This window comes from Echinops telfairi, unplaced genomic scaffold (assembly GCF_000313985.2).
Source record: "Echinops telfairi isolate 266 unplaced genomic scaffold, ASM31398v2 ScPeMD7_2010;HRSCAF=2546, whole genome shotgun sequence".
Classification (NCBI taxonomy): domain Eukaryota; kingdom Metazoa; phylum Chordata; class Mammalia; order Afrosoricida; family Tenrecidae; genus Echinops; species Echinops telfairi.
Window position 1 is genome coordinate 23,206,794 of NW_022105908.1, and position 27,940 is coordinate 23,234,733.

The window sequence follows — 27,940 nt, forward strand, 5'->3', positions numbered from 1 at the left end:
TCCAGTGGAGCAGGGTTGATGTCTCAGGTCTAGAGTCACCCAGCTGTGTGACTGTGGGAAAGCCACCTAACCTCTTGGTGACTTGGCCTCCTCCTCTGTAAATGAGGATGGTAGACCTATATCCTAGAGTTGTTCTGGGCATTAAATGAATAAGTATGTAGAGTGCGCTAACGCTGAGAAGAGTTTAATTATGAGCTCTGTTCACTGTTGTTCAGATTCCTCCCACTCCCTTCTCTGGAGACACACACACACACACACACACACACACACACGTTTCCTGAGACCCTTGATAATAAAAATGGCCTTAGTGAGAGAAACGAAGCTGGAGCTCCCATGATAGAGTTTTGCAAGGCCAATGACTTCATCATCATCATAAATGTCTTATTTCAACAACATAAATGACAACTGTACCTGTGGACTTGTCCAGATGGAATACACGCAAATCAGATTGACTACATCTGTGGGAACAGGTGATAAAGCACCTCCGTATGAGCCAGGGGCTGACTATCAAACAGACCATCAATTGCTCCTATGTAAGTTCAGGTTGAAGTTGAAGAAAATTAAAACAAGTCCATGAAACCCAAAGATGATCTTGAGTATATTCCACCTGAATTTTGAGAAACCCTCAAGAATAGATTCGGCCCATTGGACATTAAGGACGGAAGGCCTGACGAGCTAGGGGATGATATCAAGAACATCATATATGAGGAAAGCCAAAGCCACTAACTAGACAGGAGAGGAAGATCAAAAGGAGTCTCCAGGTCTCACAGCTAGAACAAATGAAGAAAAGATAAAGGGAAGTGTTGAACAGAAAATTTCAAAGAGCCGTTCAAGAGGACAAAGAAAGGTATTCTCGTGAAATGTGCAAAGAACTACGAGAATTAGAAAATCCAAAAGAAAGGGCATGCTCAGCATATGTCAAGCTGAAAGAACTGAAGAAAAATCCAAGCTTCGAGCGGAAATATTAAAACATTCTGTGGGCAAAGTAGTGAGCCAGGCAGGACAAATCAAAAGAAGATGGAAAGAATACACAGTGATGGACATTCACCCATTTCAAGAGGTAGCATATGATCAATAACGAATGGTTCTGAAGGAAGAGGTCCAAGCTGTCCTCAGGCCTTAGCCGGAAGCCAGGCTCCAGGAATTGATGGAATGCCAACTGAAATGTTTCAGCGTGCTCATGACGCACTGGAAGCGCTCATTCATCTATCCCAAGAAAATGGAAGAGAGCTATCTGGCCAACTTAGTGAAAGAGACCCGTATTTGTACCTGTTCCAAAGAAAGGTGATCCACAGACATCATCCAGCAATATCATTAATGTCACATGCAAGTAATATTTTGTTGAAGGTCATTCGGCAACCGTTGCGGCAGTACCTTGACAGGGAGCTGCAAGAAAGTCAAGCCAGATTCAGAAGAAAATGTGGAACAAAGGATATCGTTGCTGACATCAGGTGGGTCTTAGCTCGAAACAGGGAGTGTCAGAAAGATGCTTGCTTGTGTTGTATGAACTATTCGAAAGCCTTTGACTGTGAATCATAACAGACTATGGATAACATCGGGAAGCATGGGAATTCCAAAACACGTAACTGTACTCCTACAGCATCTCCCTGGACCAAGAGGCAGTTGTTTGCACAGAGCAAGGGAATAATGCATGTTTTAAGATCAAGAAAAGTATGTGCCGGGGTTTTTTATCCTTTCATCAGACTTATTCAATCTGTATGCTGGGCAAATAAATAATCAAAACAGCTGGATTAAATGAAGAAGAAAACGACATCAGGATGGGAGGAAGGCTTGTTAGCAACCTGCAGTAGGCAGACGGCACAACCTTGCTTGCTGAAAGTGAGGAGGACTTGGCGCCCTTGCTGATGAACAAGGACTGCTGCCTTCAGTATAAATTACAGCTCAATGTAAAGAAACCCCAAATCTTAACAACTGGACCCACAGGTAACAGTATGGCAAACGGAGAAAAGATTGACGCTGTCAAGGATTTCATCTTGCTCGGATCCACAATCAACGCTCACGGAAAAGCAGCAGTCACGAGATCAGAAGGGTGCATCACAGTGGGTGGGTCAGCTGCACACACGCTCTCTAAAGCGTGGACGAGCAAGGCTATCGCTTAGAAAAGTCAAGGGCGCCTGACCCAGGCCACGGCATTTCCAATCGCCTCAAATGCTTGTGCAAGTTGGACACTGAACAGGGAAGACATTATGCCATTGGAATAAACTATGCCATTGGAATGACGGTGCTGCTGAAGGAAATTGAAGGTACCCTCGACTACCAAAAGAACCAGCACATCTGTCTTAGAAGAAGTACAGCCAGGATGGTCCTTAGAGGTGAGGATGGTAAGACATCCTCTCAGGTACTTTGGACATGTTGTCAGGAGAGCCTCATCCCTGGAGAAGAACATTGTGCTTAGTTAAGTAGAACGGCAGTGAGAAAGAGGAAGCCCAGAGAGATGAAGGCCCGTGACTCAACAATGGGCTCAAACTTAAGCATAATCATGAGGATGGCACCGGACCGGGCAGGGTTCCGCTTGGTTGTACACAGGGTCGCTGTGAGTCGGAACCAACTTGAGGGCACCTTACAACAAAGCGACAACTGAGCCCCTGACCATCAGGCTGACCGCCCACTGGCCACTCCCTCTCAGGCACCTCACACTCAACTTCCTCTTAACCTACTCCCCAATCACCATGACCCTGCCACACTAACCAGAAACTGGGGTGCCATCCTGGCTCCCTTCTCCCTTCAGGGCCACATTCCACCCGCAGCCAGAGAGACAAACTATCACAGTCCTCTCCAGGACTCACTCCAACTACTGAGAGGGCTGATCCATCCCTACGAGACGACATCAACAGGCATGCCTGGCCACGCCCCAGCACCCCCACTCTCTGCTCCCTCCTACATCACCCTCCACCAAGCTGGGTCACTGAAGTTCCCAGAATACATCTGCCTCATCCACAAGTCCTCCTCCCAACCTTGACTCTAACTCCATCCAATCGAGCGAGCGAGAGAGAGAGAGAGAGAGAGAGAGAGCCGCCCTTGCCCCTAGCCCAGGTTAGCAGTTCCGTCCTGTGTCCCACAGTTCTCTGTGGCCTCTGCCATGCACCATGGGCCCATTACATGGTACTGTCACCGCCCGTGGCTCTCCCTGTCCCCCAACCCCCACTGGCTGATGCAAGTTACCCTGGGAAGCCTCCTCTACCTCAGGGGAGGAGCCCATAGGGAATGACTGGAGGAGCAAGCAAAGGAATGAACGAAAACGGGTTGTCTAAATACGCAAACGAATGAACTTCTGACTGCCCCCACCGCCACCCTCTAGCACGCACCCGCAGCCCCCAGCCCAGCCTCCACCCACCTGGCACTGGCTTTGGTACTTCTTGGCAGGCCGGCCGACGATGAAGATCTGGGAGGGGGGCAGGCCCAGCACGCTGTAGACAGAGACGTCCTTGGTAGAGCCGTAGGCAGCGCTGATCTTGATGAAGCACTGGAAGGCAGGCAGCTCATGGCAAGGGGACCCCTCCAGCTTGCCTCCTACCAACCTCAGGACCCTGCCTGGGGACCCTCTGTCTGCACCCTGTGATGGGCAGCAGCAGGTCCACCCAGCATCCAGAGATAGCTCCCACAATGCTCCCTCTCTGCCCCACCCCACACCTGGTCTGCCTGTGACCATTGGGCCACTGCCACCCCCTGGGCCCACCTAGGGCAGCCTGATCCCAGAGGTTTTAGAAGGGCCTGGTCAAGAGCCCTGTGTCCCAGAGCCAGGGCTGCAGTCCAGTCTGTCTGGCCTGACCTTGGACCACTTACATCCTTCCACCAGACGGGGCTCACCCTCCGGCAGCCACTGGTCTGGTGTCCTCCCCGAAGTCCATCCCAGTCCTGAGAACCACTGAGAGCCTCCTCGCTCTGAAGTCAGATCACCCCACTGAGGTGATGCCCCCTCCTCCCTCCGGTGCTCCTCATCTTCCTGCCCCAACATTCACTGGAGGTTGCATGTCCAAGGTCCTAGCAGCCCTTCCTCCTGCCCCAGGACAACTCACTGGCCTTGGGGACACCCCACCTACCACCTTGTCATGGCTGTCCCTGCCAGGGTGGGACGCACGCTGCTCCCTCTGAACCCTGAGCCTCCACGTGCCCACTCTGACCATTCCTCTTGCTCACTCATCACCTCTCTGTCCAACTCTACCCCTCGCTCCTGAAGGCCTGCCATTTTCTTTGGCTTTGGGATCTTGGGCATCTTCTCTACCCCAAATCCCGCCATCATCCTACATGGTACCAACAATCACTCAGATGACCCCGGTCCTCCCTAACCTCTCACTTCCCGACACCAGCCCCCACTCTGGTGTCCTCTCCCTCACCCTGCCTGCGGGGGAGTGGGAGGGGGTGGGGGTGGGCATCCCACTGCAGTCTCTGGCTTCCCTCCTGGTTTCTCCAGTCCCATCCTCCTCCCCCGCTCACTCTCCCTCACTTCTTTTTGACCAAATGTCCTCACTGCAGTTTGTTCATCATTCACCTTAGCATTTCTACACTCAGCCGTTGAGAGCAGTTGGAGGGACTCTCAGAGCCACGCTGTCCTTGTCTGACATGTTCTTTCTGACACCCTCCCACCCTCAAAGAGATGTTTCCTGAGTTCTTAACTCACCCAGGTGACTTTACCTTTGATGTCCTCAGTCCCCAGCCCCTCACCTCATTCTAACCAGCTTTCGTCCCCAGGAAGCAGGGGCCAGTCTCTGCCCCACACCCTGATATCTGGATGGCGTCTCTCTCCCATTTCCTCCCCAGACTTGAACCTTCCTCCTCCTGGTAGCCCCTCTTCCTGCTCTAGGGGCCCCGTCAGCCTCTTGTTGGTCCTCACCTTTGCCCAGAAGATGCCCCTCTTGATGCTGGGGCTCCCAATGTCACCACGCCCCTGGGCCACATACTAAGCCTGGTGTGGCTCATGGCCCATGGCCAGAGCAGCCTGCACTGGCCAACAGCAGAATTTCACCTTCCTCCAGCCTGCTTGTCATTGTTAGTTAAGTAGATTCTGACCCACAGTCTTACAGGGTAGACCAGCCCCATAGGCTTTCTTGGCTGAACGATGTTACTTCCATGACGCTGATGGGTGCATTCAAACTACCAACCTTAAGGGGCGCCATCGAGCTTCAACTATCGTTGCCAGGAAGAGTCCTTTGAAACCGTTACAGCCTTGGAAATCCAAGGGTGGGGGCGGGCTGTCTCTAGGAGTCAGCACCCACTGACCGATGGCAGTGAGTCTGGTTTGCTCTTGAGAAGCTGTCCCTGACCTTCCTCCCTCACTCGCTGCCATCAAGTTGATTCCGACTCACGGCCACGCTAGATACAGGACAGAGCAGAGCAGCCCCTATGGGTTTCCAAGATGGTAAAGCTCTACGAGGCGGCTGGTGGTTTCAAACTGCTAACTTTGCAGTTAGCAGCCCAGCATGTAACCCACTAGACCACCAAGGCAAAGCTAAGTGCTTTCTCCGCCGTTCGCCGGCAGGGTGTGTTTGACGGGTAGTACACGGGCACACGAGCAACGTGCTAGTTGGCATGGTCTTTTTCCTCAAGGGGAAGGGCTGGCAAACTTCCTGTGCAGGAAACGGCCAGAGGGCAAACATCCTAGGCCCGAGCTCCCTGCAGCTTCTCGGCACTTCGCTGCAGCAGATGAGGCGCAAAGAAGCCTGGCTTTGCTCCAAGGAAGCGTTATTTACGGACACTGCCATTTGGATTTCAAGTCATTGTCACATGTCATGAAATGCCATCATTCTTTTGACACTCCCCACCCCCCACCCCATTGCCTTTTAAAAGCATAAAAGGCAGCCTTAGCTGGCAGGCCGCAGGAAAACAGGTGTGGGGTTGGCTGTGCCTCACAGACAAGATGGTGTGTCAAGCTCTGCTCTAGTCCAGTGGCGCCCCCAAATTCTGTGCACATCTGGGTCCCCTGGAAGACTCATTAAAACAACTTGCTGGACCTCCTGCCCAGAGTTCCGGAGTGAGTAAGTTGAGCCCTGGTGGCCTAGTGCTTACACATTGGGCTGCTAACCACAAAGTCAGCATTTCAAAACCACCAGCCACTCCAAGGGAGAAAGACGAAGCTTTCTACTCCCAGAAAGCAGTATAACCCTCAGAGTCAGATAGTCTCGGAGGCCCACAGGGGCAGTCCCACCCTGCCCTCCAGGGCCATTGTGAGTCTGAATTGGCTCAGTGGCAGTGAACTTGAGAAGCTGGGGCTGGGACCAGAGACGTTGCATTCCATCATCCCAGGTGATGCCGATGCTGCTGGGCGAAGGACCACCTAGGTCCTAGGAGATGCCGTCTGAAGCAATCAGCTCTAGAGAGCATGCCCTGTAGCCTGGGTCTAGCCACACACACAGGGTGGAAACACAGGTTGGGGGAGGTTTGTTTTGTTTTTAAATCAATCTCAATGTCATCGAGGCCACTCTGATTCTTAGCAACACTATGGACAGAGAACTGCCCCTGTGGGTTTCTGAGGCTCTCAATCCTTTTGCGGGAGCAGAAAGCTTCAGCAGTCTCCCTCGGAGTGGCTGGTGGGTTCTAACTGCTGGCTTCATGGTTAGCAACCCAACTGGTAACCCAGTATGGCCCCAGGGCTCCTTTGGTCGTTAGCTGCCGGCAAACCAGAGGCCATCTCAGGAAATGCTGAGGGACTGAGCCTCGCCCTCCATAAGCTGTGGCTCGGCCGTGGTGGCCCACAGGGTTCTCATTGGCTGGTTCCTGGAAGTGGATCACTAGGCCTTTCTTCCTGAGCCTGGGGGTTCTATTGCCAGTCCGTCTGAGTCTGATGTTCCATTGAAACAGGTTTGGCAATACAGCGCTTCCGCAAGCCTCCCCTGACAGAGGGGTGGGGACAGTACAGGAAGCGTACTGGGCAGGAGTCGAACCTGGGTCTCCTGCATGGAAGCTGGGGAACCAGCACTGCCCTCCAGGCACACAACCCAACAGAGCCAAACCCACTGCCACCGTGTCACTTCCGATTCAGAGCCACCCCACAGGGTACCGTCGACATGGTCTCTAGGGTTTCCACGCTATAAACCTCCACGAAGCAGGCAGCCTCATCTTTATCCCTCAGAGGGGCTGGTGGATTAGAACGGCCAACTATGAGGTTACCAGCCCAGTGCTGAACCAACTGGGCCACCAAGACTCCTTAGGCACAGAACTACTCTGTAGGTACATGCAAATGTTTGCTGAAGAAGTAACCAGATGTAGACAGTTCCGGTTAGGCCTTAGAGTCCGAGGAAAAGGTGGCATGTCTATGCTGAGCTTTGGGGATACTGTATTGCACTTCAAGAGGATCCCCTGTCAGGAGGGACAAAAACACCTACCTGACCACCACCTAACCATAGCAATCTGTGTGTGTCAGGCATAGGCTGTGCTCTGTAGGGTTTTCTCAGATGCAGATCGCCAGGCCTTTCTTGCAAAGCACCTCGGGGTGGACTAGAACACCGTAAGCCTTGTGGTGAGCAGTTCAGAAAGTTAACCATGGGCATCCAGGGATGCCACCCAGGGCTGTTCAAAGAACAGCATGAGAACCCTGTGCAACCTGTGGTTACAGGAGAAACGTATGAAAGCCCGCAAGGGCTGAGCTGGAAGGGAGAGAGAGCAGGAAAGGCCTTAGGCTCTCGGGGTGGGATCCTTTTTCCTAGTGGCTGCGGAGGAGGCCCCGCCTTGTGGGGTGTGGCCAAGGCCCTGCCAGGCCTCGCCCTGCCCCGCCCTCACCTCGCGCACAAGGTTGCGGAGGAAGATGGCCTTCTGCCGCAGCGGGTCGTGCACCAGTCCATCGGAGAAGAAGATCATGCCCTGGGGGAAGTTGTGCTGCGACAGCCAAGAGACCACGCGCTGCTTCTGCATGTCCGGCCGCCCGGTGATGTACAGGATCATGTAGCCCAGGTCCTGCCAGTGGCTGAGACAACAGCATTGTGGGCTCAACTTGGCCCCTGCCAGCCACGAGGCCCCACACCTGCCTCACCTCATAAAAGGCTGTTCCTGGGAGCGCTGCGGATGGCAAGGGGGACCCTCACATCCACACCCCTGGTTCAGCCTGCCCGCAAACCCACCACAAACACCCTCCCCACTCCAGCTCTCTGTTCCGGGTCCCTTCCCCATGAACCCCTGCCAGCAGGAAGCTCTCGGCTTCTTAGGACCCAGCCTGGGTCCTTCCCAGGCATCTACCGGTCACCAGTGGAAAGGATGAGGAGCCAACTCAACACGGGGCGTTGGTGGGACCCTATGGGAGGCTGGCTAACACACAGGGCGCATGGAGGGTCAGGAGCCCGAGCAGAGAGCTGCTAATGCTGGTTAGAGAGCAGGGTGGGCGTCCAGGGAGAGGTGGGACTTGAATCACCCCTGAAGGATGGAAATGATTTTTTAATGAGAGGATATACACACATGTATATATATACATACACACATACATATATACATACACACATACACATATATATATACATACACACATTTCCTTTTACAAAAACAATACACGTAAAGATTACCAGATAGAGAAAGGCAAAAAGAAGACAAAGAGAATTTAACTGTGACAGGCCAAGAAGAAGGGTGCAGGCTGGGAAGGGCTGGTGGAGCCTTCCGAGGCCCTTGCTTGGACTGCACGGAATTGTCTCCCCCCACAGTATGTGCTGTAAAGCTTCGACTCTACCTGTGGTTCCAATCCTATTGGCGAGTGAACGGCCTTTGCTATGGTACTGAGGCAAGATTCCTGTCAATTAGATCTTGTGTCAATCTCTTTTGAGACAAAAGAGAGATTAAACAAGCAAGCGAGCACGCAGAGATGGGGACAGACAGGTGCCAAGCCACATGAAGATGGCCCTGGGACAGAAGCTCAGGAGGAACAAGGATCTTCATCTGGAGCCAGCAGAGAGAGGAGGCTTCCCTTAGAGCCAGCAGCCTGATTGGGGAATTCTAGTTCCCGGTCTGAGGACAAGTACATTTCTGTTTTTATAACCACTTATCCGTAGTATTTCTGTAATCGTGTTAGATAATGAAGACAGACACCCCCCTCCCACACACACACACCCAAGGGAGACCCTCCCAGCAGAACCTAACCAATCCACAGAACCACAAGACAGAATAACCAAGTATTATCTTCAACCACTATGTTTTGGAACGGCTTGTCCGACAGCAAAAGAAAGCCAGCACACATTGATTCTATCCTGATTGGGGCCACACAGAGGGGATGCTCAGACAGGATTAGGGTGGGTGGATGGATGGATGGATGGATGGATGGATGGATGGATGGATGGGCAAATGAAGGACATGTAGTCCAGAAAAGGGGGGGGGTGTCTTCCCGATGACCCTCAGTAAATTACCACTGGAAATGGAACCAGTATGTCCCAGCTCCCAGCCAGGAAGTTCAAAAGAATTCCTAGTGGGCTTCTAGAGGAAACCTAAAAAAAAAAAACCCAAAAACCTCACGGCAGCCCTGGAGGACAGGGTAGGGCTGACCCTGTGAGTTTCTGAGACTGTCACTCTTTAGCGGAGTCGAGCGCTCTGACTTCCCCCCTTGGAGTGGTTGGGGTTTCAAACTAAATTAGCTGCCCAACTCGGAACCTCTGTGCCTCCAGGGGCCCCCTAGAGGGAGCCAAAAGAACCTTCCCAGCCCGTCCTCCTCGCTGCCTCCCACCAGGGGAAATACACACATACCGGACAACGTCCACCGCACCCGGCCGAACCTTCGGGTCACTTCCCATGATGGACACGCTGGCCGCGAAGGACCCATCGATGCTGAACACCACGCACTCCATGCCTCGGGGCAGCACCGTGAGGTAGCTCATCGCACAGGTCTGGTCGCCCCTGAAAGGTGCCTGCCTGTGGTCAGCGTGCAGTCAGGGCCACGGGTGAGCCTGAGCCTCGAGGTCGGTGCAGGGAGAGTCTGAGCTCTGGCTTGGGCCAGGAGCCCAGAGAATCGGGGTAGCATCTCCTGGTGCCACGGGGGGGCTCCTCTGCCTTCCTCACTCCATGCAGACAGGGTCTGTGCAGGCCTGCCTGGCAGGAGAGCCCACCACACCACCACGAGACCACCTCCCAGGGCTCACCTGACCACCATCTTCACTGGGTAGACCCCGACCCCCAGGCGCCGGGGTCGGGGTATGCTGTACGTGATGCGGCCACTGCTGTTGGTGATCTCCGTATCCAGGTGCACCCAGCGGCCCGACGACGGCTCGGCCATCACTAGGATGTCCACCTGCAGGCCGTGGAAGGGCAGGGGGCTCTCTGAAGCCTGGGGCTGAAGACTAGCGCAGGGCCTGTGGCAGGGGGCTGCAGGCTGCCATGGGATCCTTGTAGGGTTGACCTCTGATCTGGGGTCAGGCTTCTGCCCAAGGAGAACCCTAACTTGACCCTTTACTTACCCTTGCCTTTCACCCTCTTCACCCTCCCCATCCCTCAAGCCCCCCTATTAGAGACCCTGCACTGGTCTCCTGTCTCCTGTAAGGGAGAAGCACTGGGAAGCCTCCCCCCACCTCTTCCTGCCACCCTGACCCTCTCTCTCCTGAGCACTGTGCCAGCCCCCAGGTCACCAGGCGCCATGGAGTGGATGCCAGCTCACGGTGGCCCCATGCACGCCGGAGTAGAACTGTGCTCCGTAGGGCTTTCCCGGGCTGGATTCTCAGAAAGAGATCACCAGGCCTCTCTGCCAAGTGCCTCCGGGGGAACCCAACTTCAAGCCTGAGACTTAATGGTTTGTGCTCCACCCCCAACACTGGGACGGAGCTCCAGCCAGCCTTACTCGGTGACCTGCCCAGGCAGAAGGTGGCCCCCAGCTCTGTGCACCCCCACCCAACCCTCCTGCAGCCACCTATCCATCTGGGTGTCAGGTGGGGCCCACTGGGGATGGAGACCCTAGCCCAGAGTACCTTCTCTCCAGTCAGAGCGACCATGTCGAGGGGTCCGTACATGAAGCGCCCCACCAGGACCTGGGGGCCGTCTTCAGCGGCGATGACATCATTGGCACGGTGGTTAGCGGTGACGTTCTGGAGGGGAGTCAGACCTGGCTCAGCTGGGGCCTCAGGCATGCTCTCTATGCTGGATTGTCCTCCGGACCTGCCAGAGGCACGTGCACCGGCTGGGGCATGCTTCCTATTAGCTCCCGTTAGAGTTCATGAGAGGAACAGAGCGTGGGACCCCTCATGTTGTCTTCAAGGAGCATGGGGGCTTCTGTAAGTGCCCCTTCTCTGCTTCTGCTTCTTTCCCATGGCCCCTGAGGTCACAACCAGCCCTCCCAACCTATCATCGCCCCAGTCCTAGACTGGGGACTACTGCGTCTGCTCAGAACATCCACACCACAGCTCACCCCCAGCCTCCGTGATATGCCATCCTGATGCAGTGGGAAGTGTCTCAGGTGTGAACTAGAGAGGAGGGGATCAGGAGGCCGAGGGACCCATGGGTCCCTTCAGCCCTTATCAGTACATAGCCATTGCGGGAGACTTTGGAGAGAGCATTTAATCTGTACCATTCTCCATAGCCCTGAACGTCTTCGCCGCCTTGTCTCGATTCATTCCACAGCTCCAAGGCCCCTGATGGCCTCGGCTGCCCACCACACCCTGCCCAGCCTTCCAGACCCAAGTCACTTAATCCTTACAGTGCCCTTCACATTGGGACCCGGCCAGACTCGCCTCGCCCTGTGATCTCTCAACCCAACTCTGCCAATCTCTTCCTGACCGAGCCCCTTGCTCGAAAGCAGCCCTGGATTTGGACATGAATAGTGGAGAAGAGGTGGTTGTGGAAGTTACATAATGTCAGTTTGAGAGAAGGGGTGGAGTCTAGCCTGCCAATCATATCATAGCCAAAGAGTCCTCCAGTGTGGGTGTGGCCTTCTCCTGAGGATTCTGGGAACTGCTGTCTTCCTCCCTGGAGGTGGGAAACACTCTCTCTGTGAGACATTCCTGTTGACAAGTCACATGGAGCAAGAGCCCTGGAACTGGAGGAACACTGGAGACTCATGCTAGTGCTGAGATGCTTCCACCGCCACTGGATCCACAAGACTTTCCACCCAGTGGCCTGCGATCTTCCTGCATTCAGTGTCACTGCATGGGTTGCATGAGTCTGAAGAGGAATTTATAGACTGGTATTGGACATATGGGCTAATATCAGACGTATGGACTTGATCTGGACTAGTCTGGATGTTTTCTTAATATACAATTGTTCTTTTATATAAAGCTCTTTCTTATACTCATATGAGTGTCTATGAATTTGTTTTTCTGGTCCACCCAGACTAACACAGGGGCCCTGGTGGCATAGTGGGTTACATGTTGGGGTGCCAACCATGAGGTCAGCAGTTCGAAACCACCAGTTGCTCCACAGAAGAAAGGCGAAGCCTTCCATTCTTCTAAAGAGTTAGAGCCTCGGAAACCCACTAGGGCAGTTCTAGTGTGTTCTAGTGATGCCACTATGAGACGGCATCAACTCAATAGCAGTGAGTAAGTGGGGATGGTTGCACCCATGGCAGATGAAATCAATGTCATTGAATTGACTGGATTGTGCACATGGCAGTGGTTCAAATGGCAACGGTTTTGTTAGGTACAGGCAGCCCCTGACTGAGGACATGTGTTGTTAGATGCCGTCGGGTCGGTCCGACTCATAGCAGCGATCCTATGTAGGCAGGCTAGGACACCACCACCTCCGGCATCATCCTCACAACTGTTCTTCTGTTTGAGCCCATCGTTGCAGCCACTGGTCAACCCACCTCATTGAGGGGCTTCCTCTTTTGCTCGGCCCCACGACTCTACTGAGCCCGATGTCCTTCCCCAGGACTGGTTTTCCCTGACAACATGTCCACAGTACATGAGACAAAATCTCGCCAGCCTGGCCTCTCAGGAGCATTCCAGCCGTTCCTCCTCCAACACAGAACTGTTTGTGTTATTTTGGCAGCCCAGGGTACTTTCAGTATTGTAATCTTGAAATATTTGGACATCTGAGGGGGCTTCTCAAAGCTTGTAGGAGAGTGGAAATAACTGACCATGGAATTTTCCCACATACTCTTTGAAGTCTTCTCATAGTTGACTTAAGATGAACCATCTTTTTTTAAATGATGTATATTGTTTTAACGTCGACATTACAGTAAAGCAGAGATGGCAAGACTCCCTTTGGACCTGTGGTCAGGAGAGACCAGTCCCTAGAGAAGGCCGTCATGCTTGATAAAATAAACGGGTAGCGAACAGAGGAAGACCTGCCCTGCGATGGAAGGACACAGGGACTGAACCAATGGGCTCGACAGAAGAGCCACCGTGACGCTGGCCCAGGACTGGGCAGGGCTGGCTTCTGTGGTGCAGGGATGGCTATGAGTGAGCACAGACTGCATGCACAGCGCCTAACACCAACCTACCACAATACATCTATGAGGTCATCTCAGGAGCCCTGGAGGCAGCGTTGGTTAAGGACTAGGCTGTTAGCCCAGTGGGCGTGTTCAACCCACCAGGTGCTCTATGCAAGGGAGGAAGACAAGGCTGTCTGCACCTGGAAAGTTTTACAGTGGTTCTCAACCACTATGCCGTGACCTTTCATACAGTTCCTCGTGTGGGGGTGGCCCCCCTCCCCCAACCCTAACATTATTTTTGTTGCTACTTCATAACTATAATTTTGCTACTGTTATGAATCGGGAGACCCCTGTGAAAGGGTCATTCTACCCCTAAAGGGGTCGCGACCCACCGAAAGGGTCATTCTACCCCTAAAGGGGTCGCGACCCACCGAAAGGGTCATTCTACCCCTAAAGGGGTCGCGACCCACCGATTGAGAACCGCTGCTTTACAGTCTTGAAACCCCTTGGAAGCAGTTCTACCCTGTCCAGCAGAGTTGCTATGGGGCTGACTAGATAGCCGTTGGCTTGGGCTGCGGTAAGTTTATTTGTAATGTTTCCAACTCCAAAGAGAACTCAAGATCAGATTTCTAAAGAGACTGATCATGAAAAGCAATGATCATGATGACTAAGGGTAAGAGAGTAACTTACATCAAGCCCAACTTATAGCTGGGTCATTGGGACAGAGTCCTGTCGTCAATAGGTGACGACGCTTGTGGATTTCACCCAAAATAAAACAAAACACCAGACCCCGTGACAGTCCCTCCATCTCCATAAAGCACAGCTCTACTGAAACTCTCCGGAGCAGGTCCGAATCCTGAGCTCGGGGGTCAAAATCTGGTCCGAGTTCCCCCTTCAGCCTTGCTGCCTGCCCGCCACTCACCACTGCTGGTGCTTCTTTCTGGCTCGGCAGGGGCCAATGCGCCCTTCCCACTTCAACCCCTATTCCCCGAGCCTCCCCTGACTCTCTGCAGCCCTACCACTCCACCACCACCACAGCGCCGCCCCCCCACCCCACCAGCCACACATACCCGCAGTTTGACCTGGGTTCTCTTGCGAAGCCACTTCTCCCGGGGGCTGGCAGGGCTCAGGGCTGCAGGGTCCAGGCCCGAGCTCTCCTGGACACTCACGCTCTCATAGCGCATCACCTGGAGAGGGACCCACAGGAGTTGGTCAGCCCTCTCAGGTGACTAGGGATGGTCAGCTTATGACCTCCCCCGGGCCTCTCTTACTCCAGTCTGGGGCTCCAGAGCCCTGGACCCCAAACAGTCCTGCTCAGACCCACACTGTGTCTTGGGCACACCTCTGTGTTCCACGCCCAAGCCAGGCACCTTCCTACCAGTGCCCCATCTCTTTCTCTCTGCTGTGCCGGGGACTGACCCACCTGGTGGTTCCTGTGGGAGCCTGAGGAGGGGGTGGGTGGGACCCAGAACTCAGGGGGAAACTCAGAGCCCAAGGGGAGACCCAGAGTCCAGGAGGAGAGCTGGACCAGGAGTGGAGGGGAGACCTGGAGTCCAGGGGGAGAGCCAGAACCTAGAGGGGAACCCAGAGCCCAGGAGGAGACACAAAGTTGGGTATGGGGGAGACTTGGAGCCCAGAGGGAGACCCACAGCCCAGGGGGTTAGACTTGAAGCCCAGGGGAGGACTCAGAGCCCAGGGGGGAGACCCAGAACCCAGGGGTGGGGGGTGTAGACTTGGAGCCCAGGGGGAAGACTCAGAGCCCAGTAGGGGAGCTGGACCCAGAGGAGAGGGGTCGGGAAGACCTGGAGCCCAGGGGGAGACCCAAAGCTCAGGGGGAGGGGTAGATTTGGAGTCCAGGTGGGAGACGTGGAGCCCAGGGGGAGACTCAGAGCTCAGGGGGAGATTCGGAGCTCAGGAGGAGACTCAGAACCCAAGGGGAGACTGGGACCCCAGGGGTAGACTGAGAGCCCAGGGGGAGATTTGGAGCCCAGAGGGGAGACTCAGAACCCAGGGGAAGACTCAGAGCCCAGGGGGGAGACTCAGACCCCAGGGGGAGACTCAGAGCCCAGGGAGGAGACCCAGGGCCCATGGGGAAACTTGGAGCCCAGGGGGAGACTCAGAGCCCAGGGGGAGACTCAGAGGTCTGGAGGAGACTCAGAGCCCAGGGAGGAGACCCAGGGCCCATGGGGAAACTTGGAGCCCAGGGGGAGACTCAGAGGTCTGGAGGAGACTCAGAGCCAGTTTTCTGGCCTGCTCAAGACATTGCTCTTCTCCCCCAATCTAGAGCATCACCCCCTAGTCCCTGCTGGACCCTTCCCTGTGGCATCCAACTATGGTGTGATGTCGCACATCTTAAAAAAAAAAAGAAAAAAACACGAACAACTCTCCTAGGCCTGTAGTAAGCTCCCAGAATAGCACAAAGGGTCTGAGCTCAGCTGGTGACCCAAACCCCACATGGCAGCACCACCACGCAAGGCAAGGCCTGGTGATCTACTACTGGGCGGCAGTTCCACTCCGTAACACCTGGGGGCGCCATGAGTCAGAACAGACAACAGCAAACCAATCAGCTGAGCCCCTACCCCATCCCCTTGCCCTGGAGGTAGTCCCCCATCTAGCTCCCTTCCCACCCTGACCTCCCCACCACCCCCACCCCGTTAGCATGGGTCTTTCTGTTGATGCTACCGCTGAGCCGAGGAGACCGAGGGAGCACAGGGCTGGGTTGCAGCGTGGGTCCGGCCTCCAACGTACTTTCTATTGCATGTTCTGGAGGGAACACGCCATTGGCCACCCGCAGTCCGTGGTGTTCTTATAAAGCACGCAGCCTTTGCGTCACTGCCCGCCTGGCCGGGGACCCCACTGCCTTTCTCTCCATAGCTCCCCGAGGGCGCCGGATCTACCCCTGCTCTGGACATGGAATCCCGGGGTGGGTGTCTGTACCTGTCTCAGGATGAAGGCCACCAAGTCTGTGGACTCCCAGTAGCTGGCGTGGAAGAGGTGGGGCAGGGCTACCGTGGGGAAGGCAGTGAGGACATCGGGACAGTACAGGACATAGTCGATCCGCTTGGTGCCCCACCATTTGGCTGTGACTGTGGGTTTGAGAGGGAGGTGAAGACAGCGACCGGACCAGACCCTGGGCTCGACAGGCAGTGTGGAAGCTCAGGACACCGTGAGGGACATGCCACTCAGGGCATAGGTTCCAGGGTCTCACCACCCACTAGTGTGCCCTCCCCCCACCCAGCTAAGGTGGGCACTCCAAGCTGAGGTCTTCTGGGGCGAGGGTGGGACCCATGGGAACAGCGATCCCCCCAGCCAGGAGATGCTGAATGTTCAGTCCGAGCCCAGGGCTCAGTCTAAATCTGAGTCGGATGCCAGGGATCTGTTTGGGGTCAAAGCTTGCTCTGGGACTAGGGTCAAAGCTCAGGGCTCTGCCTAGGACTCTGAAATCAGAGCTCAGTTGGGGTCAGAGGCCAGGGTTCTCTCTAAGGTCAGAGGTCAGCCTGGGGCCAGAGTGAGGATTCTGCTGGAAGCCAGGAATGCTGCCCCGATGTCCTCCAGGCCACCCCCACCACCCCCGACCCACAGGTCTCCCTCAGCAGCACCCCTCCCCACAAGGGCCCCCAGGAGCCTCACTCACTGCGGGAGGCGCCCATGGCTGCCAGGCTGTCCGAGGACCCCGAGCTCTCGCTGCTGCGGGAACTGCCCTCACTCAGCCTGCGCCCCAGCTGCAGGGACCGCGGGGCCTGGTGGGGTGAGGCGGGGGCGTCCGGAAGGGGTGGGCTGTCCTGGGAGCTGCCCTCCAGAAAGAGGGAGCTGTGGGTGTGCAGGGCATCAGCTGCAAGGGGAATTTCAAGGTCAGGGCCCAGGGCTTCCTGGGCAGGCAGAATGCTGGCCACTCAGGGGAGCCAGGCTGGTCCTGCTTGCTCACCACAGCCACCAGGGGGCCCGCCCCGCCTCCCCCACCCACACCCACCCCACCCCCGCCTCTGTGGCCCAAAGGGACCTGCTGAGTCTCACCTCTCCTACACTGTGTTCTGCTAGCCCGAGCTGGGGTCCCCACCATTGTCCCCACCCCTCAACTGAGGCGCCCCTGGGAGCTGGAGCCCAACAGCATCTGGCTGGGACCCCAGGGGTGGGGCCTCTTCCATCACGCTTCTCCCAAAGCCACAAAGGACTGCCGACCAAGCCTGGGCTGAATAGGGAGAGCTGGGGGTGGGGGGTGGAGGCTCCCTGGGACGAGGGCTTCCTGGGAGGAGGACAAGCCCCTTGTTCAAGGGGCACATGTTAGGGTGGGACACGGACATGTTTGAGCCTTGTCTAGCTCACTGAGGCGGCTGACAAAGCAAGCCTATCTAAACAACGTTTCTCTGCAATGGCTGGGGTGTTTAACCCCGAACTGGACTGCCCACCTGACCCAGACCTCTGTGTGGGCTCAGGGGGAACCTCCCCACCTGGGCTTGTGACACAGGGACTGGTTTCCAGGTTGCCGGCTGCCCAGTCTATGCCTGGCTCAGCCCACTGCACCTGTTGGCCCTTCCTAAGCTCACCGGCCCTCGCTGCCGCTGTTCCCTCCCCGAACATCCAGCGCTCTGCACTTGTCCAAGTGCTTCTCCCCTGTCCAGGCCACCATTCCCTGCCCTGAACCACGACCACCCAGTCTGGACACCGGGGTAGGATCAGCACGCACCTCTGGATTCCCCATGGGGCCGACAGTTTGTGCAGCATGCTGCCTTGACACGTGGGCAGAACACAGCCCCCAGGGGCCAACACAGGGCTCAGCACAGGTGAGCCCCCGCCCTTCAGGACCACACAGAACCTGCTCAAATGAGCCTAGCCACCCTGGGGGCTTAAGGGTGGCCCCTCAGTCCCGCCTGGCTGGGAGCCCAGTCTTCTGCCCAGCACACTCGCCCGGTACCCCAGCAGGCCTACCGAGGAGGAGGGTCTGCCCGTCCCCCAACGGGAACCTCTGGTAGCGGGGCACGCTGACAGGTGGCACCAGGTGGAACGTGGGTTCTAGGAGCGGCTCCAGACGCGAGGCAGAGGGGTCTGCGCAGTGGAAGAAGCTGTAGACCTGGCTGCAGGCGGGGCGCACCTGGAAACCTGTGGAGAGGATGCAGAGGGCCTGCTCCTTGGGGGCCCTAGCAGGTGTCCAGGAACGCCAGCAATGAACAGTCCACTCCTCTGCTCAAGAACTTCCCATGGCTCCCTGCCACCAGCATGATCACAGCCATTCGGGCCCAGGGCCTAGGACAGGCATGAAGTCCCTCCCACCTCACCTCTGTGACACCAAGGAGAACTGCCCCTTGTCCCTCCTCTCCCTCCCTCTCTCTCCCTGCACCCCGACTCGTCTCCTCTTCTCCCGTCTCTCCATGTATCCCAATTCCTTGACTCCCCACCAGAGTGTGCCACCACTTCGCCTCCCACTCCCCCAGTTTGGGGGCCCTGAACTGTTGGCCTAGTGACCCCGGGCACCTCAAGGCACACCCACCATCCAGCCCAGGCAGCACTGTCCTCCGCATGGCCAGGACCAGGCCCAGGGGTGAGCCAAAGAGGAAGAAGTCGGACACATCGAAGTCAAAGCGGCCCAGGCTGACTTCAGGGAGCTGGACCCCAGAGCCGGGGAGCTGAGACTCGTCCTTCAGCACGCTGGCGTGGATGCTGCAGAGGGAGGAGGGGAGCAGGGTGCTCGCTGGGTTGGACTTTGGGGTGCTCATCCCCAAACCTCTGTCTCTGGGAACGGGCTGGGAACCCGAGCCCGCGTGCCAGATGCCCTCAGCAGTGCTAGTGACCACCTGTGCATTGGCCAGGAAGCTCTGGCCAAACCTGCACATGGCAGGGTACACCAGCTGTTTCCACAAAGGGGCGAGCGTCATGTAATTCACCCTCTGGACTCTGCCCTCGCAGTGTGAAAACAGCCATCCACCCAAAAACCAAACGGGTGAGCCTCTCCCAACTCCTGGCGCCCCTCTGTGCCGCTGAGCCAACCAGCCTCTGAGTTAAGGCCATCTGCCTTGCTGTCAGGTGTCAAGTGCTTCTTCCCCATTTGTGCCATGCAAGTCCTCTGATGGCAACCTTGGTATTGCCTTCAGGGGCCCCTGGGCTGATTTCAACTCATAGCCATCCCAAGAGATAGGAGCAGATGTGCTGCATAGGGTTTTTTGAGCTGTGATTACCATGGAAGCCCTGGTTGCATAACAGGTTATGCATTGGGCTGTTAACTACAGAGTGAACAGTTCGAAGCCCCCAGCCACCCTGAGGGAGAAAGTCGAGGCTTTCTACTCCTGTAATCAGTTATGGTCACAGAAACCCACGGGGACAGTCCTACCCTGTCCTGTAAGGTTGCTGTGAGTCGGAACCGACTCAAGTTCAGGTGGGGCTTTTGAATCTCTGATGGACACAGATCATTAGATCTCTCTGTTGGTACTTAGGCATTGGGCTGCTAACCAAAGGTTGGCGGTTCAAACCCACCAGCAGCTCCTAGGGAGAAGAAGGAGGCTATCTACTTCCATAGAGATTCGCCATCTCAGAAACTCTAGGGAGGGTTGCTAGGTGCCGGATCTGACTCAAAGGCAGTGGGTTTGGTTGGGTATCCCGATTAGACTATATTTCTAAACACAGGCTACAGACAGGACTTAGCCCTCTGGCAGGTGGACACACACTTGGGGGTCGGGACCACCTCTGTACTTAAGCTTCTGACCCCAACACACGGGCTGTCTCCTGGTCACACTTCCAATTCCTACGCAGTGAAGCCTCAGAGAAGCCCAGCACGGCTAGCGAGCAGCCCATCTGGAAATATCAGTTCGGCTAGCAGCATGAGGGCCTTCGATGAAAGCTTCCTCCCTCAACCTGCCTGCACAGGTGCCAACATCTTGGTCCCCCCTCCACTCCAGCCTGCAGAGGAGCAAGAGTGGAAGAGGCAAATCAAGGTGCCCATGGAGATCCAATCATTCCCATCCGCAGGGCCCACTGCCCCCCAAAAGAATCCGCGCTGGTTCTCAGCGCCACCTGCAGAGTACCAGGCCCCTCCTAAACCTGCCTGCGAGCCACATCCTCTATGAATATTTGCCGTGGTTGTTGTCAGCTTGCTACAGCGTCAGCCCCCACCCGGGTGCTCACATGCACGACAGGACAAAACACTCTCCGCTCCTGCGTCATCCCCGCCACCAGGTGCCCACTGGGATCCTGGGGTTTTCCACAGCTGAGTTTGAGCAGTAGATTGCCAGGCCTTTCTTCCTCGTCCACCTTAGTCTAGAAGCTCTGCTGAGACCTGTTCAGCAGCAGCAGCACATGAAGGCCTCCATCGGCAGGCTTAGTTAGGGTGCACCTGCTGGGAATCGAACCCCAGACTCCCACGTGGAAGGCGAGAAGCCTACCGCTGAGCCACCAAAGAACAGAACTCCTAAGTTGGCTGAGAGGCTGGCGTTTTGAGGTTCAAGAGAATTTCGCAAATAGCCACTCAAGGGAGTGGGCTGGTTCTGACACTGAGCATCCGAGAGGCTGGAAAGTGGGACCCCCATCACCTGACCCCCTCTTGCGCTCATGCTTGGAGCAGCCAGGAGGGGACCCTGCTGTTGGATGATGCGGATGTCTCGTACAGTGTGGCCCCTTAAACACAAGCCAGCTACATAATTGCCAAAGCAGCCTCCATCTGTCCGGACGCCGGAGGGGAAGCTGGCTGTGCTGGACCAGCGACCAAGAGCGCCCAGCTTGCAGAGCCTTTGGGCCTTTCCCCCAGGATCCTTTGAGCAGGAAGGAGAAGTGGCTTCCTGACTTGAATGCAGCGGCTTTCCTAGATGGCTTTCCTAGACGGCTCACACAACAGTCAGAGATTCAAATACGCAGCACAGGGGACCCAGTAATCCCTCCTGCAGGAATCCGCTTCCATGAAAGAAGCTTCATACAGACCAGAGTTGGTTATTTCCCACCGCCTCATCTGCATGTGAAAGTAGGGCAGGGACTACGGGAGACGGTGGCATTGACACCTGTGGATCCTGGTGCTGGTGGAGGACACTGTAGGTGCCACGGGCCACCCAAAGGACCAACAGACCCGTCTTGGAAGAAGCACAGGCGGCGTGCTCCTTCAAAAGGAGGCTGGGCACGACTCGGTCTCATACTTCGGACCTGTTGTCAGGAGAGACAGTCCCTGGAGAAGGACATCATGCTCCGTAAAGTAGGGGTGGGGGTGGGGGCCTCAAAAAGGAGGAAGCTCCTCCACGGGGCAGATTGGCGCAGAGGCTGAAACTGTGGGCTGTAACATCAGGACAATGGTGAGGGTGGGAGAGGACCGGGCGGCGTTTCATACTGTTGTATACAGGGTCTCAGACAACGAACGCATGCTCTTTCTAATGATGAAGGGATGCAGAAGGCCATGCGCCCCATTACTGAGGCTGATTAAATTAATGGCCGGCTGATCCTTCAATTAATAGAACATCGGTTGTGGTAGTTGTAAGCTGCTGTCACATTGCTCCCCCAATCATGTGGCACCCCCACCCCTCGCCCAACAGAGCAAAACACTGCCTGATCGGATGCTCCGCACAATCAGCTGCAGCCTGGACTACTGTGTTCTGTGGGGTTTTTAGAGGTTCGTTTTCAGCACAGACCGCCAGGCCTTTCTTCCAATCCGCTAGGTCTGGAAGCTCTGCTCAAACTGGACAGCAGCACAGGGACCCGCAAACCTCCACTGACAATCAGGTGGGCGGCCCCACCTGAGGTGCCCTGGCCGGGAACCGAACCAGGACTCCCAGGTAGAAGGCGAAAATTCTACCATGAAACCACCGCGGCCCTTCATTTCAGAATATTCATCAAGAATTTTTAGTTAAAAAACTATTACAGGGAGAAAATAATAATCAGGGTTCCCGGAATTGGGCGGGGGGAAGTTGGATGGGATAAAGGGGAAGGGATAAAGGGGAGCTGAAATCAAAGAGTTCAAGAAGAAAGAAAAATATTAAAACTGATTATGGTGGTAGCAAGTGTACCCCAATTGTAGTGCTCGATGTGATTGAACTGTGGAATGTTATGCTATCTGTAAGAGCTCCCAATAAAATGGGTAAAATTTAGACGAAATAAATCAGAGTTTTGAGTTAGACGAGGAAATGATCACCCCAGCAGGGTTTGGGAGTGCTATTCACTTGTTTCTGTGTTTGTTTGAAAGAATGTGGCAAAGCACTGACTGGAATTACTCCAAAGAATGAGTCAGCAGGTCCCTCTGGGGATAGAAGGAGCCCTGGTGGCATATGAGCTGAGTGAGCACTGGGCTGCTAACTGCAAAGACAGCAGTTCGAAACCACCAGCCACTCGGTGGGAGCAAGATGAGGCTTTCAACTCCGGGACAGAGCTCCAGTCTCAGACACCCACAAGGGCGGGTCTGCCCTGTCCTGTCAGGGGCAGTGGGTTTCTTTTGGGTGATGATACAATGACGCCTTTGACTAATGCAAAGCCCTCGTGTTATTAATTGCTGGGGTAAGAGTGGAAGAGAGCGGGAGGGAGGGGATAAAGAGTTAGGAGAGAGGGAAGGAGGAAGGAGGCACGCCTTCCCATTGGGGTCCTTGCTCAGGGCTCACTCAGCCCCTCCCTCGCAGAGTCTCTCTGGGGAAGTTCAAGGGGGTGCAGGGGAGGGGAGCAGCCTGCTGGCCAGCAGGCAACAGTGTTGTGTAGGAAGGGCCATGGGGAGAGCCGGGAGATCAGTATTCCGACCCTGATGGTGCAAGCCATGACTCTAACGTCAGGAGTTGGAGTCCACCCAGAGGCCGGGTTACATGGACTTCCATCCAAAATAGCCCTGTGGAGCGCAGTTCTGCTCTGTGCCACATGGGCCGCCGGGAGGCAGCGCTGCCCCGGTGGCAACTGTGTATTCTCTGTGGCTGGCGAGTAATACTGGGCAAGCGCTTTACTCTCTTGGGCCTGGATTTCCTCAGCTGAGAAAAACAAGGGGAAGATGCCCCCGGGGAAGCTCACAAACGCCCCACTCCCCACCCCCACCCCCCACCAGTCGATTTCAACTTCTAGTGCCTCTGAGGGACAAGGAAAAACTGCCCCTGTTGGTGCTCTTCACAAGGGAGTAGTAAGTCCCGTTTTTCTCCCAAGGAGCGGCTGGTGGTTTCAAACAGCGGACCTTGTAGTTAGCAGCTCAGCACGTAACCATTATGCCCACACAGCGATTATTTTCATCAGATTCTTTAAAACCACCTGCGATTTTTTTGCCCATCTTCCACAAGGCCAAACTGAAGCTCAGGGGGGAGAGCTCTGCTTGTCCCGTCCTGCACGCCCGAGTGGGGCGATGAACAAGAACAGGGACCCGAGCCTCAGTGTAGAAAGGGCCAGTACAGGGACCACGGCGGCCTTGGCCACTTGTATATGATGCCCATGGAAGGAAGAACTTGAGGAACCTGAGACAGATGACTGGTCCCAAGTGATCCTGTGCCCCTGGTCCTCTCTGCCCTGGATGCGTGGCTGGAAGGCAGGCAGAGGGCGGCGGGAGGACATTACCTCGACAGGAAGGCGTGATGCTGGGTGAGTGCCTCGCAGTCATAGGTGGAGGAGTCGCTCTGTTTCCGTGGCAACGGCCTCTTGGGCGCCTGGTCCTCCAGACCACTGGAGATGTCGATGTTGCTCTTACTGAGCCGCTTGCTGCTGGTCAGGCTGCAGTCTTCCTCTGCCAGGATGGGGGTGTCCTTGGGGAGCAAGGGGGAGGGACTCCAGGCCCTGCCTCCTCCCTCATTCAGACACAAAGATGCCCCCCCGTCCCCCACCCCACCCCCGAACCCTTTTCCCCTGGGACCTTGTCCAAAAGGTCCTGGAACCCCAGAGTGATAATGGTGGAGTCTGAGGCCCAAGGCTGCCTTCTGCACCCAAGGGTGGTGTGAGCAGATTGCAATTGGCCACTCACCTAAGAGCTGGCAGTTCGAACCCCCCACCCCCACCCCAACAGTGCTGCGGAAGAAAGGCCTGGCAGTCTGCTTCCATCCAGGTGGCAGTGCAGGAAGGCGCTTCAGAGGCATGCCCCTCTATACGTGACTCGGTCCCCACGCGGGGGTGTGGACATGGCGGAAATGCAAAGGTGAAGCCCAGGAGAGCCCCTGCTCCCTTCCCCAGCAGGATGCCAGCCGGCCCCATGCCCACCACCTGGCCTCCTCACCTGCGTGCTGCTGATGCTCCCCTTCCGGCTGCTGCTGGCAGGGCTGTCGCCTGAGGGCCCTGCACTGTAGTAGATAGCATCGAAGGCCAGCAGGCCACCCACGCAGTCCCCAATGAGACACACCTAGGGGGAGGCACAGCTTGAGCTAGAAGCCGGCCACTTCAGACCCTCAGCCAGGCAGGGGGGCTCCCGCCTCTGTAGCGGTAGCCTAGCCCAGGGTGCTGCTGAGAGAGCCCACATTGGGGTGGTATGCTTAGCCTGGGGGACAGGGTCCAGCCTGAGACCCGCATCAGCCTGAGGAGGTGATGGATCGGACTTAAGCCTGGCCAGCCTCTATTTCCCCATCAGCCCTGCTGGCATTGTGGTAAGGCTCTGGGCTGCTAACCTCAAGGTCAGCAGTTTGAAACCATCAGCCGCTCCTCGAGAGGAAGAGGGAGCTTTCTTACATGCACGCCCGCCCCCCCCCCCCACCCCTAAAAAGTTAGTCTTGGAAACCCAGAGGGGCAGTTATACCCTACCTGACAGGCTCACTATGAGTTGGAATCAACTCAGTGGCAGTGGTTTTTGCCTTTAAAAGAAGGTTAAAGTCTGCTCTAGAGTGGCCTGTGCCCCACCCTGCCAACCCTTCCTACCCCTCTCTCAGCAGGGGCCCAGGTTGTCCTACCTGGCCACTGAAACCAATTCCATCCGGGGACTTGAGGAACTCTCCATAGACCTGGTTGGCGCGCTCAATGACCGTGACCACTGCGTCCTGGTACTGCGGGGAGGAGATGGCCAGCAGGGGCAGGGCAGCCAGAGGCGCGTGGTCCTGGCTGTTGCTGGGGCCACCCTCGTCGTGGGTGTAGGGACTCAGGCTGTGGACAGGGGCCCAAGGTAAGCCCAGCAGGGTCAGGCAGGTGGGTGGGGCTGGGGCTGAGGATGGGTAGACGGGGCACAGGTCTGGGTCCTCTGCTTGGGAGGGCCAGGCCAGAGCCAGAGAAGAGAAAGCACAGTGAAGGGTGTGGATGCCCCCAGGTCTATCCCTGGGCTCAGCCCAGGGGCCACATAGCCAGGAGGTGCGCTGGGACTCTCCTATGCTCCCCAGAGGATACACATCTCCCCGAGGGGAGAGAGTCCCCAAGTGGTCCAAAGGGTGAAAGCACTCAGACTTGGTAGGTTGCATTTGCCCCAAAGCTCCTCAAAGAAAAGGCCAGGCTGGTCTACCTCCAAAGAATCAGTCCTTTGAAAACCTGCCCTCTAGCCTGCCCGCTACAGCTACTGAGGATTGCCCAGTAGCTACTGGGCAGTAGTACTGGGCCCACTATTGTGACTAAGGATTGCCCAGCCCCTGCTGGCCCTCCTCCCTGCCCACCCTCCTGTCAGGATGTCCCTCCCACCTGAGACAAGCCTCGTTCTCTGGGGCAGCCTGAGCCCCTACTGCGGTATCAGGGAGAGATCCAGATGGCAGTGGCCACAGCCGAACTCCCTGGGCCCTTAACAGGAAGTGGCACTGTGGGGGACAGGGCTCTAGGCCCCCCGACAGTGTACAAGGACGCCCCACCAGCCACTGCTCATCTCCAAAGAACACAAATGAGAGGGAACAGGCCTCGCTGCAGCGGGCAAGGTTTTAATTAGCTGTGAAAGTACTCCTTCCCGGCAGTGATTACGGGGTGATTAATTGCCCTGGCAGGAGCTGCCTGGGGGGAGCGGTAAGCTCCCACGGTCCTCTCCAGTGGTCAAGGCCATTCATCCTCATGGAGACTGGGGGACCCGGCCTGGAGGTTGGCGGGCCTGGGGGTGGCGTGTGACCCCCACCCTGAGAAGGAGCACAATGAACTCTCTGACTAATTAGTCCAAAGAGAAGGGGGCGCTGTCATCAGCAATGGCTGCCCAGCAGAGGCCATGAGCTGTCGTCTGAGATGCAGATTCCCAGGCTCCCCTGCCCCTGCTCAGAGGCTCCCCAACTTACTTCGGTCCCCCTGCCCTGCTCTGATGGGGAGCTCTTGCATCCCCTAGAAACACCTGAGACAGGGCTGTGTGGCTGGCCCCAGGGAAGGAGGTAGCCCCACATGGAGAAGGCAGGGAGAGGGAGGTCCAGAGAAGGGCCAGGGGCTGCTGGGCTACACCCAGACCCTCACACGGGATAAGATCTCTGGGTGGCTATCTGTCCCTGCTCAGTGGAGCTCACCACCCCACCACCCCCCGCCACACATAAGCCCCGACTCCCATTTTCACAGATATACCCCCACCCCTCACCATGCTGGAGCTCCCTGCCCACACCCAGATGGCAGGGGCTTATCTCCAAAGCAGCTTCAAGGTCCTGAGATGAGATCGCATGGGGAGCATCAGGTGGGGACGCCCACTGCCCCTGTCACCCCTAAATGCAGAGTATCCCCAGCTTCTATTCACAGCCATTTCCTTCACCCCCTGTTGGACAGATGTTGGACCCTGCCGGCACTCGGGGCCCTTTGAGGGTGGGTGGAGATTTGCACGTATGAGCAGATCCCCGAGGAACAAGGGTGGTGGAAGTGCTCAGCTGCTAAGTGGACAGAGTAGGCGGTTCAAATCTATCCTGCGGTAACTAGAAAGAAAGGCCGGACAACCAACTTGCAGAAAACCAGCCACCGAAACTGGATGGAGCGCAGTTCACCTCTGACACCACGTGGGGGCGCCCCGAGGCATCGTCAACTCCACTGCAACCAGGCAGGTTCCAGGTCCAGGAGCGGTGGAGCCCGTGGAAATGGTCAGCCCCCAAGGGCCCCGGGGCCTGGGGGGGGTCCCCTGACAGCCACCACCCACAGGAACAGGCAAGGCTGGGTCCTTCCCCCTGGCCTCCCTGCCCGGCAGCGTGCAACTCCCACCCAGCCCCCGCTCCTCCAGCAGAGGAGGAGCGTCCTGCACGCCTCCCAGCACGCACTGCCCATCAGAGCGCCCACCCTGCTGCGCTGCACCAAGCGCTTCACGCCCGGGCCAGATCCTCGCTCGCAACAACCCGTAGCCAGTACTGCCCCCGTTGCAGACCACGGGAGGGCAAACAACTCCCTGAAGGTCACACAGCTAGGGTTCAATCCCAGGCTCCGCTCCCCCTAAAGCACACTCAAGTCACCTCCCCCAGGAAGCCCTCCAGGCACTCCTAGACAGCACCCCACGCTGCCAGGGTTTGAGTCCTGGCTCCACTCGCTGGTGAGGCAGGGAGGTGCTGATCCACTCACTGCTTCAGGTTCTTTATGTGAGCTGACTAAACCAGGGGCCCACTGAGCCAGGGAGAAGTGGGCCTGAGCCCGCGTGGGGCCAGGCTGGGCCAGAGGAGTCAGCAGTAGGAGGAGGAGGAGTTGTTGGTGTGTGTGTGTGTGTGTGTGTGTGTGTGTGTGTGTGTGTGTGGGAATTGTCTTCTCTCAATGTTGTGTGTGTGCGCGTGTGAAAGAGAGAAAGAAAGAGAGGGAGAGAATTGTCTTCTCTCAATGTCGTGTGTGTGTGTGAAAGAGAGAGGGAGAGAATTGTCTTCTCTCAATGTCGTGTGTGTGTAAAAATTGTCTTCTCTCGATGTC

General features: G+C 56.4%; 1 protein-coding gene across 1 annotated transcript in view; it reads right to left on the bottom strand.

Annotated features, from left to right (window-relative positions):
• PITPNM3 (PITPNM family member 3) overlaps positions 1-27,940 on the bottom strand; it is a 169,736-nt gene that overhangs the window by 6,489 nt on the left and 135,307 nt on the right. Inside the window, exons 7-19 of the mRNA XM_004716151.2 lie at positions 25,078-25,267; positions 24,414-24,536; positions 23,765-23,949; positions 18,768-18,937; positions 18,209-18,379; positions 16,917-17,114; positions 16,220-16,368; positions 14,353-14,469; positions 10,884-11,000; positions 10,065-10,213; positions 9,673-9,822; positions 7,735-7,918; positions 3,356-3,484 (exon numbers count right to left, since the gene is read on the bottom strand). Coding sequence (XP_004716208.2) covers positions 3,356-3,484; positions 7,735-7,918; positions 9,673-9,822; positions 10,065-10,213; positions 10,884-11,000; positions 14,353-14,469; positions 16,220-16,368; positions 16,917-17,114; positions 18,209-18,379; positions 18,768-18,937; positions 23,765-23,949; positions 24,414-24,536; positions 25,078-25,267 — 2,032 coding nt within the window. The remainder of the gene's footprint in view (positions 1-3,355; positions 3,485-7,734; positions 7,919-9,672; positions 9,823-10,064; positions 10,214-10,883; positions 11,001-14,352; positions 14,470-16,219; positions 16,369-16,916; positions 17,115-18,208; positions 18,380-18,767; positions 18,938-23,764; positions 23,950-24,413; positions 24,537-25,077; positions 25,268-27,940) is intronic.